Source organism: Coregonus lavaretus (assembly GCF_964263955.1).
Source record: "Coregonus lavaretus genome assembly, chromosome: 38".
Classification (NCBI taxonomy): Eukaryota; Metazoa; Chordata; class Actinopteri; order Salmoniformes; family Salmonidae; genus Coregonus; species Coregonus lavaretus.
In genome coordinates, this window is record NC_140025.1 from 26,406,709 (window position 1) to 26,423,386 (window position 16,678).

At 44.6% G+C, this 16,678-nt stretch overlaps 1 protein-coding gene across 1 annotated transcript; it reads left to right on the forward strand.

Annotated features, from left to right (window-relative positions):
• Nucleotides 1–15,386: 15,386 nt before the first annotated feature.
• LOC311112398 (ecto-ADP-ribosyltransferase 4-like) lies at nucleotides 15,387–16,256 on the forward strand. The gene has a single exon (XM_084155506.1). The coding sequence runs from the start codon at nucleotides 15,421–15,423 to the stop codon at nucleotides 16,201–16,203; it is 783 nt and encodes a 260-aa protein (XP_084011632.1). The 5' UTR covers nucleotides 15,387–15,420; the 3' UTR covers nucleotides 16,204–16,256.
• Nucleotides 16,257–16,678: the final 422 nt, after the last annotated feature.

Here is a 16,678-nt window from a genome sequence, read left to right on the forward strand (position 1 = left end):
TTGATCCATCCTCAGTTTTTTCCTATCACAGCCATTAAACTCTGTAACTGTTTTAAAGTCACCATTGTCCTCATGGTGAAATCCCTGAGTGGTTTCCTTCCTCTCTGGCAACTGAGTTAAGAAGGATGTCTGTATCTTTGCAGTGACTGGGTGTATTGATACACCATCCAAAGTGTAATTAATAACTTCACCATGCTCAAAGGGATATATTAATTGTTAGTTTTTTGTATTTTGACCCATCTACCAATAGGTGGCCTTCTTTGTGAGACATTACAAAACCTCCCTGGTCTTTGTGGTTGAATCTGTGTTTGAAATTCACTGCTCGACTGAGGGACCTTACAGATAATTGTATGTGTGGGGTACAGAGATGAGGTAGTCATTCAAAAATCATGTTAAACACTATTATTGCACATTATTGCAACTTATTATGTGACTTGTTAAGCACATTATTTTGTCCTGAACGTATTTAGGCTTGCAATAACAAAGGGGTTGAATACTTAATGACTTAAGACATTTCAGTTTTAAATGTTTAATTAATTTGTAAAAATGTCTAAAAACATTCCACTTTGACATTATGGGGTGTTGTGTGTAGGCCAGTGACACAAAATCTCAATTTAATCAATTTTAAATTCAGGCTGTAACACAACAAAATGTGGAAAAAGTCAAGGGGTGTGAATACTTTCTGAAGGAAATGTATATACAGTGCCTTCGGAAAGTATTCAGACCCCTTCACTTTTTCCACATTTTGTTATGTTACAGCCTTATTCTAAAATGGATTAAATAGTTTTTTTCCCTTCATCAATCTACACCCAATACCCCATAATGACAAAGTGAAAGCAGGTTTTAGATTTTAAAAAACAAACAGAAATACCTTATTTACGGTATTCAGACCCATTGTTATGAGACTCGAAATTGAGCTCAGGTGCATCCTGTTTCCATTGATCATCCTTGAGATGTTTCTACAACTTGATTGGAGTCCTCCTGTGGTAATTTCAATTGATTGGACATGATTTGGAAAGGCACTGTCTATATAAAGGTCCCACAGTTGATAGTGCATGTCAGAACAAAAACCAAGCCATGAGGTCACAGATCTGGGGAAGGGTATCAAAAAATGTCTTCAGCATTGAAGGTCCCCAAGAACACAATGGCCTCCATCATTCTTAAATGGAAAAAGACTGGACCCACCCAGACTCTTCCTAGAGCTGGCCACCCGACCAAACTGAGCAATCGGGGGAGAAGGGCCTTAGTCAGGGAGGTGACCAAGAACCTGATGGTCGCTCTGACAGAGCTCCAGAGTTCCTCTGTGGAGATGGGAGAACCTTCCAGAAGGACAACCATCTCTGCAGCACTCCACCAATCAGGCCTTTATGGTAGTGGCCAGACGGAAGCCACTCCACAGAAAAGAATGGGAGAAACTCCCCAAATACAGGTGTGCCAAGCTTATAGCGTCATACCCAAGAAGACTCAAGGCTGTAATTGCTACCAAAGGTAATTTAACAAAGTACTGAGTAAAGGGTTTGAATTGTGTGTAGATTGATGCGGGAAAAAAAAACTATTTCATCAATTTTAGAATAAGGATGTAACGTAACAAAATGTAGAAAAAGTCAAGGGGTCTGACTTTCCGAATGCACTAGGGTTTCATTCAAGCTTGGGTTCTAAAGACACTGTATGTCATGTACTGTATTTGTTTTCCCCCCACACAACTCCACAACAAAGATGTGAGGCATGGAGGAAGATACTATCCTGTTATCCCAGCAGCAGCCTTGGTGGTGTTCCCAATAATCTTTGCAGTGTTCTTCACCATAAGGAGATGACAACAAAGATAAGATACATTTACTATAATACAGTTCACTTATCCTGTATGTGTCCCTCAAAAAGAGCTGTATCTGTCTAACCGATTCTGTGTGCATTCATTCTCTCACTTCATAATCTCCAGAGAATCTTTGAATGTTGATGAATGGTGGATGACCAATCAATCCTTTGAAAAGCAGAGAGCAAAGTTAGTGAGAGAAAGTAGGTTGGTTGAAATTTTAAACCAATGGGCAACACAACGCTGCTTGGAAGAGTCTTTGTAATCTCCCTGATTTGAGGCTGGGCTGCAGGTGACTGAACAAAGAAAAGGTACCTCAGGAATACGTTTGGGAGGAGCAGCCAGATTGTGGGAGGGTTGGGGGCCTGTGTGGGGTAACCAGAGATCTGTGTGGGTGTGTTGCATCAGCTAACTCAGCCAGGTGAAACCTAGAAGATTTTACTTGTTAGGGGTGGGTAGAATAAACAAGCTGTGTGGTGGGTTGAAATGTCCCTTGGCAAATAGCTCATCAACTGCTTTAACGTTTAAATGAATCAGTTACCTTGGCCACAATCAGACATACAGTGCTGAATGTACCATCAACATCATTTTGCATATAACTGTACTGGTCTCTCTAATTCCCTTCATAAGTTAACTTGCTGTATGTTGCAACACAGTAAAAGTAGCATTGTGTATTATTGATTAGCTGTATTACTTGCCATACTGTAGAAATAACTGTTGTAAAGAAAGGTACATCCCAAAATGTGTAATTTTTTATTTCATAAAGACACTTTGAAAAAAAAAAAAAAATGTCAGTAGGTTGTTGTGGTTGATCTCATGTACTTACATTGAATAGGATATCAAGGTGTTTTGACACTTGAATAGGTTATTCCGGTGTATCTCTAGATCAGGATTCCCCAAACTTGGTCCCACATAACCCCCAGGGTGCAGGTTTTGTTTTTTGCCCAGGCACTACACAGCTGATTAAAAGAATCAAAGCTTGATGATGAGCTGTGTAGTGCTAGGGAAGAAACCAAAACATGAACCTGAGTTTGGGAAACCCGGCTCTAGATGACAGATTGATAAAGCCATCACCTGCTGCTTATCTATTGCATCATATTTTCAAACAGCCTATGAAGTATGATGCAATAGATAGAAAGGAAAACTGCCTGAAGGCCAGGGTATCAGGCCAGGATATTATGTACATTTACAATGAAGGTTACTGAATGTGTATGTCCATTAGAGAGAATGGTAGTTCATCTGTCAAGACAAATAAATGCAGTTCAAAAGAAAATGCTATATAAAGTGCAGCTGCTACATCTTTCAATACTGTGGTGGAGTAAATAGCACTGTATTTGAAAGTTATTTCGGATGTTGCCTCTATCAGATCAGGGTGGCATGTCTTCTTCTATGACCATGGTGTGGTCCTGATAGAAATATGCTGTATAGAACATACTGTACAGACACCATCTGTACATCACTCTGCAAGGTTCTTTGAATAAGGCCCTGAAGTTAGTCTCAAAACAACACCCACAAACAGAGAGAGCGTGGGAGCCTTGTGGTTGCTTTAGCTCAAGTAAAACTACACAAATACATGTTTCAAAATGAACGAGTGTCAACATACATGGATTCCATCAACCACCACAACACCACCATATTGTCTGTGTGTGTGTGTGTGTTAGTGTGTGTGTGTGTGCACATACGCTTCTCTATCGCCATCTATGTCAGCGTGTGGTTATCACTTATTTGTTCTCTCTGAGGTCAGTAGCCTACATGGGTCAGTCGCTCTCATTCTCCTTATAGGGAGAAGTGGTACCTTCCTCTATCTCTGCACAGCTTCTCTATAGCAAGAGAGCTGACACCACAAACCATGCTCTCAGTCCCCTGCACCCACATTTAGCAGACACTCTTATCAAGAGTGACTTACAATAAGTGCATTCAACAAAGACAGACATACAATGAAAGAGAGAGAGAGAGAGAGAGAGAGAGAGAGAGAGAGAGAGAGAGAGAGAGAGAGAGTCAGAGAGAGAGAGAGAGAGTCAGATAGAGAGAGAGAGAGAGAGAGAGAGTCAGAGAGAGAGAGAGAGAGAGTCAGAGAGAGAGAGAGAGAGAGAGAGTCAGATAGAGAGAGAGAGAGAGAGAGAGAGAGAGAGAGAGAGAGAGAGAGAGAGAGAGAGAGAGAGAGAGAGAGAGAGAGAGAGAGAGAGAGAGAGAGAGAGAGAGAGAGAGAGAGAGAGAGAGAGAGAGAGAGAGAGAGAGAGCTCCATCAGTAAGGTAATACAGAGTGCAGTAGGAAACGTTGCTAAATGGAGACACAATCATGATCGTTCAAAAATGCATGAACCATTGGAAAACATTTTAAAGTGCTTGAATCGTGTGGTAATAATGATTTGCCAGGCTTAGCCACAACTGGAAAGTGTGGTTGCCATGCACAGACAGGAGGGCAAGAGAGACGGGTTCTGGGTGTTTGAGATGTGTTCAGGTTTAACACTATCTTCTACTTGCTGTGACATACACAACCACAAGCTCACCAATAGCATCTTACTTGGATTAAATGCTCATAAGATCATTTGAAGATACAAGGGGTATGATGAATTATGTTTATTTCTCTTTATGAAGACGTGTAGTCAGGGTCTCTGTCTCTAAGCTAGACAGGATGTGGTGGGGCTGTAGAGAAACAGAGATGATAGAAAACAGAGGCAGGGAGAAATACACCATCTCTGACTGATATCATCAACCACACGGCCAAGGTGACAAGCACCAAAAACCTGTTCAGACTAGATTAATTGAAAGTGTTAAAATGTGGGATTCATACTAGAGCTAATGCCAAATAAAGTAGTGTTTATTGTATAGAGTTTGACCTTTTGAGGATATGGTAAGTGCTTTATTTGTCTCTTCCCCATAGTGGAGTCTTAGTAAAGATTAGGGACGGCTGCAGTGCGAAACTGCACTGTAAAAATAGAAAGTCTAAAAACAGCATGGTTTTGTAACGAAACCATGGAAAGTAGTGCACCTAATCAAAAATCGAATCAAATCAAATTTTATTGGTTGCATACACATATTTTGCAGATGTTATCGCAGGTGCAGTGAAATGCTTATGTTTCTAGCTCCAAAAGAGCAATACTGTAGGTAGCCTGGTGGTTTGGAGCGAAGGGAAAAATCTGTAATTCTTCCCTTGAGCAAGGCAAGTTACTGTAATTGCTCCAGGGTCGCCATCAATATTGGCTGATCCCTTGCCGTGACCCCCACTCTCTGAGGGGAGTGGGATATGCAACAAAACACATTCCCATTTCACACCTCACACTTGTACAGGTTACCCACTTGTGCATATAGTGTAACATGACTATATAAGTACCCCGTAATTAGAACAATACACACAAATCCCAAAAATAAAAAAGAAAGAAATTAAGAAATATCAGAACAAGCAATGTCAGAGTCTGGAATAAAAATTCTGTATATTTAGTGTAGTTTTTTCTATAAAGGATAACTTTTTTAATGTTTCACTATTTTTATTTTTATGAAATTCACTGAGGAGGATGGTCCTCCTGTTCCTCCTTTGTGGAGCCTCCACTGGGAGGTTGACCTGCAAGAATGTGGGATTTCTTCTTCTTCTTCTTCAGCTTCTTCTTCTTCTTCGGTATTTGGTTGGTGGGTCGCATCCAATTTTTAGGTGCATACACCGCCACCTACTGTACTGGTGTGTGAGGCTATTCACCACCTACCTACATTATATTATTTTCTACGATAATACAAAATTAGTAAAAATAAAAAGGAAAATTGCCCTGACAACTATTAGCCCTCTCTAAAAACGACACCACCCATTCCACTATTTAACCAGTCCTACTCCAGACCAACGATCTGAGAGGACATATCACTACCACTCAACACCCCCTGCAGCTGTTCTGCAATAAATCCTCACAATCCCAAGTACTTCTCTGCCGCTGCCACCACAACCTCTATTTTCTGTGACCATTTCTGCAGTACAATTGACAACCATGGCAATGAATGCTAAAAAGCCAACCTTTTGACCTCTTATTCAATATAAGTCTCATGATTACCCTGCATTAACAGAAAGGAAAACGCTTTACACTGCAGCTCATGCTCCCAGGTGATATTTATTTATTACAATGTTTCAACACTTAGGTCTCCATCAGGCATCCATATCCCAGGTGGTAAAAAATATATAACATAGGTTCACAATATTAACATTCAATGTATCAAAATATATGATCATACACAAGGAATGTGATCAATATTTACAGTAATATATATATATATATATATATATATATATATATATATATATACAGTACCAGTAAAAAGTTTGGACACACCTACTCATTCCAGGGTTTTTCTTTATTTTTACATTGTACAATAATAGTGAAGACATCAAAACTATGAAATAACACATAAGGAATCATGTAGTAACCAAAAAAGTGCAAAATCAAAATATATTTTATATTTCCAATTCTTCAAAGTAGCCACCCTTTGCCTTGATGACAGCTTTGCACACTCTTGGCATTCTTTCAACCAGCTTCATGAGGTAGTCACCTGGAATGCATTTCAATGAACAGGTGTGCCTTGTGTCAAGTTAATTTGTGGAATTTCTTTCCTTCTTAATGCGTTTGAGCCAATCAGTTGTGTTGTGACAAGGTAGGGGTGGTATACAGAAGATAGCACAATTTGGTAAAATACCAAGTCCATATTTTGGCAAGAACAGCTCAAATAAGCAAAGAGAAATAACAGTCCATCATTACTTTAAGACATGGTTAGTCAATCCGGAAAATGACAAGAACTTTGAAAGTTTCTTCAAAAATAAGAAAATACATGCAGTGTTATATTTAAGATAGAAGAAAATTATCACGGAGAGACATCACTGTGAACAACATAGCCAATAAATAGTGACAGTTGACACCCACTCAGTCAGTCAGACCAACTTTGACTATGAGGGGTGTAGCTCAGTTGGTAGAGCATGGCGTTTGCAACGTCAGGGTTGTGTGTTCGATTCCCACGGGGGGCCAGTATGAAAAATAAAAAATAAATTAAATAAATAATGTATGCACTCACTAACTGTAAGTCGCTCTGGATAAGAGCGTCTGCTAAATGACTAAAATGTAAATGTAATGAACATATTTATTGGGCAGCTGATGAGCATACTCTTGTGGTAGAGAGAGAATGTTACAACTGTGAGCAACCAAGGGTTATATTGTAGCTTATTTTCAGTTCAACCACGGCAATGGGGCCAGAATGACGCCAAACGAAACAGAATAAGTTCACGCAGGGCCTCAGAGTCCAGACCATAGACTTATATCCAGACAAAATCTGTGCAGTACAATACTGTAGTAGGATATCAGGAGCATCTCCAGTAGTAGAAAGAGAGATCTTTCTCCTCAGGCCAAAAGTTTTTATTTCCTTATTTTCACCTACTGATTCCAGGCTTTTTGAGTTCCAATGAGAGTTGACAGTTCCAATGAAGCCATGGTTTCGATAAACCCAAAGTTCCTATGAAGAATGATACACCTGCTGTTTTAAAATACTGTTAAATGATATTAATAATCAAGCTGTTTTGTGAACTTGAAGCCATGGAAGGATATTCTGGCTGACACCAGTTCACGTTGGTCGCGTCAGCCAGGCTGATGGAAGGAAGCCATGGTTTTACCAAACCTTACGCCATGCAATGAGAATGATGTCTGTCTATAGTGTGGGATAGGAGACACATTTTTCTCGATGTTACAGTGCTGCTGAATAATCTATTTCAGTACCAGCAATGTGTTGTCACTCAGCAACAAGAGGCAGTGATTTGGAAAAACTGCAGCCATCCATCTCTGTCGCCATAGTGACGCCACATAACCAACCATAACCAATGATACATGACCATTAGCCTCTTCCCACAGACCACTAATGCAAAAAAGGCATCCCAGGACGTGTCTACTGTAAATCTTTGTTTGGACACAGTGAGAGACACATCTCGGGTCACAAACTATGAACACAAACAAAGACAAATACAAGCCCAAAGAGCTAACAGAGACAATGGGAGAGACACAGTTTTGGAGTTCTCACAGTTTTCTGCTAGGCATCCTTGACCTAAGGGAGGGGCTCTCTCTCTCTCTCTCTCTCTCTCTCTCTCTCTCTCTCTCTCTCTCTCTCTCTCTCTCTCTCTCTCTCTCTCTCTCTCTCTCTCTCTCTCTCTCTCTCTCTCTCTCTCTCTCTCTCTCTCTCTCTCTCTCTCTCTCTCTCTCTCTCTCTCTCTCTCTCTCGCTGTCTCTCCAACCCCCCTTCTATCTCTCTATCCCTACAGTTCAAGATGGTGCGGTCTGTCAGAGAAGAAGGTAGTCGGCTCAGCACCATACAAGACCTTAAGGACTCTGGCTTCGGCCGTCCTTCCCCCACGACAATGCCTCAAGCTCCTCTTCTGGTTCGCCAACGAATGCGTGGCGTTCAATCACCATGGCAAAATGCTGGTACAGTGCCACCCTGAGAGAGGCGACTTCGGCTTCCACTACTTTGGCAACTTCGAGGAGTTTCTCCCAGTTCTATTGCGAGACCACAGGGAAAGCTACTTCGAGGTGGGCAACCTGAACACAGAGACCTATTCCAAAGCCAAGGACCTACCGGACTATGTGAGACAGGACTACGGGCTATCCCTGGGCTACCGCTGATGCAACAAGGACCGCATCATCATCAGGCTGAGGCAAGGGGACGTGACAGCCACCTATGTCACCGAGCACAAGGGAGTTTGACTCCGAACGCACCCACCTTGTAAATCTGGATTTGATCCGCATCATCTGGGACCCTGAGCTGGAGCTTGCGACATTCCTGGACAAGACTGGCTACATGGGGCTGTTGCTGAGAGAGCGCCTCCTCAGAGCTTTCAAGGTCTTCATCTTGTTTGTGGTCTTCCTGGTGATCGCTTCTATCATTTTGAGCATCTTAGGGAAGTTGTAGAGACAGGAGTCTGATGTTAGCCATTGTGCGTTTATAGGTTAAGTACATAGGTAATTTGCCATAGTGTTTTGGTTGGTTAGGTCATAAGCCCAGTAAATACAATAGTTATATTATTTTATAAATAGTCAAATAGTTATGTTTCAAATAGTCTCCCGAGTGGCGCAGTGGTCTAATGCACTGCATCGCAGTTTTAGCTGTGCCACTAGAGATTCTGGTTTGAATCCAGGCTCTGTCGTAGCCGGCCGTGACCGGGAGACCCATGGGGCGGCAGGGATGTAGCTCAGTTGGTAGAGCATGGCGTTTGCAACGCCAGGGTTGTGGGTTTGATTCCCACGGGGGGCCAGTATGATTTTTTTTTTTTTATAATAATGCACTCACTAACTGTAAGTCGCTCTGGATAAGGGCGTCTGCTAAATGACTAAAATGTAAATGTTATTAGGTCTATTTGTAATAGATTATATATCTGTTTAAAAACATGAATTTACATGAATGAAAACTTTTTTTCTGTGATTATTTTGAATAAAAATCAAAGAAGAAAAGAAGACTAATTAGCCAATGTCTCTTGCTGTTGTTTCATTATAATAAAAATCGGATGTCATCTCAGGGGAGTATGACTCCGAACCGCCAGAACGATCAGGTCCGGACCAGAACACCTGGAACGATTTGGTTCGAACCACTTGGGATCCGGAGCAGCACCAGACCACGTCCCAGTTGGGACTATTGCTGAGACAACGGTTCACCAGAGTCTTTGTAGTCATGCTAGTGGTCCTCCTGGTCATCACTTTAATCGTTTTGGTCATCTTAGGGAAGTTGTAGAGATAGCAGTCATTGTAGTTGTTGTGCTGCTGTTGGTCCATCAGGGTTGGGGTCAATTCTATTTAAATTCAGTCAATTCAGGAAGTAAACTGAAATTCTAATTTTTCCTAACGGTAAAGTTTTGAGAAATTATTGAATTGAAATGGAATTGATCCCAACCCTGAGGTCCATAGATCATTTCTCAGGGGTAAATAAAATAGTTTTATTATGTTAACTCAATACTTATAGCACATTACTCTTGTATGTCTTTCTACACTCACACTCGCACTTGTCTTTTCTCACTGGCACTGATTTTGCACAGATTTTCCTTCCAAAGACTGTGATATGTGGTTGTCTTTACCTTCCATAGTCGAATGCTCTGAATGTAAGTCGCTTTGGATAAGAGTGTCTGCCAAATTACTAAAATGTGAAATGTAATGTCATGTTTTTAAACATTTTTGTAATCGATAAGATATTATCAGATTTTTTATGTGACAATTTAGAATAAAATTAAAAGAAGACAAGTTGAATAATTTGTCTTTATTTCAACTCTGTGATATATCTCTGTTCTTTATACCATAGGGAACAGAAACCTCTCTAATACACACACACACTACATAAACACCTGGCCTTTGTCACCTCTCTCTCTCTCTCTCTCTCTCTCACATAGAGTGCATACACACGTTTGTCACCTCATTTCAATTTGGACTGTGGACTGAATTCATTCTCAGAGCATCAGTGAGACAGGAGACAAAGAGGGAGAGAGAGACAGAGACTATAGAGTTACACAGTATACATTATACACCAGTTGTTATCATTGAGATATGGAGACAGAAGAGGACATCTATGCCAATGTAGGGGAGGTCAGTGTGAAAGGCTGTGATGATCTGGCTGCAGGTTATGAGTCTGTTTAATATTATCATATTAACTAAATTATTGTTTAAAGATTGTGCATTTGACTTGTACATACTACATTAGCTATAATATTACAATTGCACTACTAATTGCCATTCTATTACATCAATAACACCAAAATCAAATGTACTCATTTTGATTATTAAGATATTATATCAATTAGATTTTTGTCAAGAATCTAGGCTAAAGCTATTGCTAACTCAAAAGGACATTTGCATTATATGTTTGTTTAGTGAAAGGATTCTCTCATATTCTCTCATACCCGTTGATTAGTCTGTGAGCAAGGCTTGTCACTCCATGACTGAATACATCCCAAGTAGGGTGAATAATTACAACTGTTAAAGACCACACAATCCTCACTACCCAGATGATTATTTGGCTGTCCTTGTCTCCAGAACCTAAGAACCAACAAGTTTAGAGGGACATTATATTAAGTATTCAGAATTTAGTACAAGAACCAAGTATCTACAAGATCCATCTGTATTTTACTCACTGTGTTGCAGTTAGAGTTGTTCAATTTACCCCACACTAAGCCAGGGGTGCGCATCGTCAGCCCGGTCCGGTCCGTTCCTGCCTCACGCACCAGGCCAGGGGTGCGCGTCGTCAGTCCGTGTGCAAAGCTGTCATCAAGGCAAAGGGTGGTTATTTGAAGAATCTCAAATATAAAATATATTTTGATTTGTTTAACACTTTTTTGGTTACTACATGATTCCATATGTGTTATTTCATAGCTCTGATGTCTTCACTATTATTTTACAATGTAAACATTTAAAATAAAAAATTAAAAAACTTGAATGAGTGTCACGATCGTCGTACGGAATAGACCAAGGCGCAGCGTGATGAACGAACATGTTTTTTAATCTTTAGTGATAAATACGGACAATAAACAAAACAACAAACGACTCGTGAAGTCCACGGTACAAACACAAAACCAACTGGAACAAGAACCCACAAACACAAAGGGAAAACAGACAGTTTAAATATGGCTCCCAATCAGAGACAACCAGCCACAGCTGACACTCGTTGCCTCTGATTGGGAGTCACTCAGGCCAACATAGAAATAAACAAACTAGAACTCCCAACATAGAAATATAACACATAGAATGAACACACCCTGGCTCAACATATAGAGTCCCAGAGCCAGGGTGTGACAGTACCCCCCCCCTAAAGGCGCGGACTGCGACCGCGCCTCAACTTGAACAAAACAGGGGAGGGCTGGGTGGGCATTCCTCCTTGGCGGCGGTTCTGGCTCCGGGCTTGACCACCACCCTCCAATAATCCCCCCATAGCGCCCCTGGTCCGGTCTGGCCCCGCTGGCCGGAGCTGAACTGGACGTAGCAGGAGCGGTTAGCTTCAGCTCCGTAGTGGAGCAGTTGACCGGTACCTCATTAGGCAACGGTGACCCAGGCACGGGTTGTGCCGGACTGACGACGCGCACCCCTGGCCTGGTGCGTGAGGCAGGAACGGACCGGACCGGGCTGACGATGCGCACCCCTGGCTTAGTGCGTGGAGCAGCAACAGGCCGGACCGGGCTGACGATACGCACCCCTGCCTTGGTGCGTGGAGCCGGAACGGGCCTCACCGGACTGACGACTCGCACCCCTGGCTTGGTGCGTGGAGCAGCAACAGGCCGGACCGGGCTGACGATGCGCACCCCTGGCTGGGTGCGTGGAGCCGGAACGGGCCTCACCGGACTGACGACTCGCACCCCTGGCTTGGTGCGTGGAGCAGCAACGGGCTTTACCAGGCTGACGACTCGCACCCCTGGCTTGGTGCGAGTAGCAGGAACGGGCTGGACCAGGCTGACGACTCGCACCCCTGGCTTGGTGCGAATAGCAAGAACGTTCTGGACCAGGCTGACGACTCGCACCCCTGGCTTGGTGCGAGTGGCAGGAACAGGCCGGGCCGGGCTGGCGACGCGCACCGTAGGCTTGGTGCGAGTGGCAGGAACAGGCCGGGCCGGGCTGGCAATGCACACCGTAGGCTTGGTGCGAGTGGCAGGAACAGGCTGGGCCGGACTGGCGACGCACATCTTAGGCTTGGTGCGAGGGGCAGGAACAGGCCGGGCCGGGCTGGCGACGCACACCGTAGACTTGGTGCGAGTGGCAGGAACAGGCCGGCCGGGCTGGCGACGCGCACCATAGACTTGGTGCGAGTGGCAGGAACAGGCCGGGCCGGGCTGGCGACGCGCACCGTAGACTTGGTGCGAGTGGCAGGAACAGGCCGGGCCGGGCTGGCGACGCGCACCGTAGACTTGGTTGAGAGTGGCAGGAACAGGCCGGACCGGGCTGGCGACGTGCACCGTAGACTTGGTGCGAGGGGCAGGAACAGGCTGGGCCGGACTGGCGACGCACACCTTAGGCTTGGTGCGAGGGGCAGGAACAGGCCGGGCCGGGCTGGCGACGCACACCGTAGACTTGGTGCGAGTGGCAGGAACAGGCCGGGCCGGGCTGGCGACGCGCACCGTAGACTTGGTGCGAGTGGCAGGAACAGGCCGGGCCGGGCTGGCGACGCACATCTTAGGCTTGGTGCGAGGGGCAGGAACAGGCCGGGCCGGGCTGGCGACGCACACCGTAGGCTTGGTGCGAGGGACAGGAACAGGCCGGACCGGGCTGGCAACGCGCACCGTACATTTGGTGCGAGGGGCCGTAACAGGCCGGACCGTACTGGGGACACACACCACTGGCTCTACCCCGGGATCTGGAACGGGCCGGACCGGACTGGTAACACACCCCAGTACCTCTCGCCGTGCCTCTAAACCTTCTTTCCCTACTTTGACCAGTGGCCCCCGTAACCTGGTGGCCTTCTGAATACGTCCCTTTTCTGCCTCCGTCAGCCCCGTCGTCCATGCCCTGTGCCCCCACCTAATTTTTTTTGGGGGTTGCCTCTCGACCGTCCGACGACAACACTGATCACGCCGTTGCTCCTCTCTCCGTCGCCTCTCTACTGTCTCACTCCATGGCCGGCGATCCATCCCGGCCAGGATTTCCTCCCAGGTCCAGGACCCCTGCCCGTCTAAGATCTGCTCCCACGTCCAGGCCGCCTGCTCCTGGACACGCTGCTTGGTCCTGTGATGGTGGGTTCTTCTGTCACGATCGTCGTACGGAATAGACCAAGGCGCAGCGTGATGAACGAACATGTTTATTTATCTTTAGTGATAAATACGGACAATAAACAAAACAACAAACGACTCATGAAGTCCACGGTACAAACACAAAACCAACTGGAACAAGAACCCACAAACACAAAGGGAAAACAGACAGTTTAAATATGGCTCCCAATCAGAGACAACCAGCCACAGCTGACACTCGTTGCCTCTGATTGGGAGTCACTCAGGCCAATATAGAAATAAACAAACTAGAACTCCCAACATAGAAATATAACACATAGAATGAACACACCCTGGCTCAACATATAGAGTCCCAGAGCCAGGGTGTGACAATGAGTAGGTGTGTTCAAACTTTTGACTGGTACTGTTTGTACTCTGTCACCATATAAAATACACACGACGATTTAAACATTTTGCTAATTAAGTTATGGCATGTACAATATATATTTTTTCTGGCCTTTGGGAAACCAACTCACAAGGATTGGGAGAGAGTGAGTGTGGGTAATGTTGGCCAATTCATGTGTGGGTGTAGAGATGAGGGTCAGTACACGCTGGGTCAAACAGTAGTTGAAACTAAACAGTCTGCTTTCCTTCATCTGAATTGACATGGGTAAAAAACTGAACTGCTGAAAGCAAATACATCCACAATATTACTTTCACCTATCCCATGTTTCAGATCAGTGCATTTGAAGCAGAGGAGAGGAAGCCACTGATGACTATTGAGATACACCCAGTGAAGGAAGTTGGCTTCAAGAGAGAGTTTTGTATCTGTGGGTAGTCTACACTAACGTTCGAACCAGCACAAGTTCAAATCATTCATTTATTTTACAGTGATTTTTGTGAAGCCATTTGTCTCAGAGCCTGACTTAACAGGATATAGCTAAACTGTCAGCTAAAACAATCTGGGACTGGGACTGGACAAAGAGAGGACAGAGATCAGGTAAGGGCACACATTTGCTGGCACACACACACAAATGGATAATAATATTTTTAAATGATCTGTTTTAAAGTCAATTTGAAAGTCAACTGAATTATATGCACATTGGGTTGTGTTTCAATTCCACATTAGGTGATCAATGTTCTAGCAGTTATTACTGACTGACCAAGATGCATCAGTCATATTGCTTCATTGTAAAAATACCACTATTAGGAAATCAGTGATTATTTTTCAACACTCTGTCAACAGGTTGTTTTGCTGTCAACCTGCATTAATTATGAAATACTTGACAGGAGACCTGTTGCTCTTGGCAACAATGCTCACCACAGTCAGCAGTGCAGAGGTGGGTGACCCCAGTTGTACATATTATTTGAATATATTGGTGACAGAATTTACAGGATGCCAGAGTTTTATATTTATATATGTAACCATTTACAGTATATATATTCTAACACTGTACAGCTGTCTTCAGCAGTGCCAGAATGATTCTAACATTGTATAGCTGTCCTCGGCAGTGCCAGAATGATTGTAACACTGTATAGCTTTCCTCAGCAGTGCCAGAATGATTATAATTTTGTATAGCTGTCCTCAGCAGTGCCATAATGATTCTAACATTGTATAGCTGTCCTCGGCAGTGCCAGAATGATTCTAACACTGTATAGCTTTCCTCAGCAGTGCCAGAATGATTCTAACATTGTATAGCTGTCCTCGGCAGTGCCAGAATGATTGAAACACTGTATAGCTTTCCTCAGCAGTGCCAGAATGATTATAATGCTGTATAGCTGTCCTCAGCAGTGCCATAATGATTCTAACATTGTATAGCTGTCCTTGGCAGTGCCAGAATGATTCTAACACTGTATAACTTTCCTCAGCAGTGCCAGAATGTTCTAAAATTGTATAGATGTCCTCGGCAGTGCCATAATAATTCTAATGTTGTATAGCTGTCCTCGGCAGTGTCAGTGCCAGTGTGACGAGGAGCGGTTGAACATAGAACCGAGCTCGGTGGACGACCGCTACCCGACGTGCAGGGAGGAGATGATGGGGAACATCACCGCGGGCGACCTGCTGACCAGGGAACGCCAGGCCACCCCCTCTTTCTCCACTGCCTGGTCGCAAGCTGAACGCTGCAATATGACCGTGGCGAACCTCACCGACCTCCATGTCACAGCGCTGACCCTCTACACAAACACATACAACCGCACCTTCCCTTTGATCTTTGATGTGGATGCCAGATCCCTGGGCCCCAACGCCAAAGTCTACTTCCGGTACTTCCTGTTTAAGTCCCTCCACTTCCTGCTGACCGACGCCCTGCGGCTCCTGAGGGGGCAGGATGAGGTGGAGGCAGAGTCGGGGCAGGATGGGAAGGGCTGCCTACTGGTGTACGCTGACAGCGGGCGCAGGGACAACTTGCGAGGGGAGGTGGGGGATCAGGTGCACACCGGGCATTTCGTCCTGGCATCCACGCGGCGGTACAGCTCCAGCTTTGACCTGACCATCCGGACGTGCCACGGGCACCTGCTGCCCCGCTCGCACTCGCGCCACTGTCGCTCGTCTTCAGGCCTCAATGTGCTGGTGCCACCCTACGAGCTGTTCAGGGTGGTGGCGGTAAAGACGGTACCTAACAAATGGGGAGGTGCCCTGAAGTGGCACTTCTACCTGGAGTCCATTGGCACTATGACCAACCTCAACTGCGCTATGACTTCTGCCGTGTGAATGACAAGTCAGTTTGTACAAAGCAAATAAAGTTTGTTTGTTTGAAGAATCGATTAATTTCAATATTTTTCTGTAGACACTACTACCCTCTACTCAGAACCATAAACATGGATTGCAATCATCCCTTTTTTTCTCTCTCTACATATAAAACACTCAAACCTACCTTCCTAATGCACCTATACATCTCTCTAAACTCTAAAGTCTCTGCAGTGGCAATTTGGTAGATGTGGCAGTACAGTCCGTGCTGATGTCTCTCTAGAAGACCATTCATACAGCAGTGATATCTTTCTAGTAGACCTGCCAGTGTCTGTCTCCCAGTACGGTCTGCATCCTCCAAAAGCCCCACATGCTCATCCGGCGCGTCCAACTCAAACGTTCCATCTCCCTAAACACTTCCCTCTCCAACTCCCCTCCTGCCCAAAGCATGTCCGCCAGCTCCCAGCATTGGTCGGGCTCCAGCAGGAACCCCCACCGG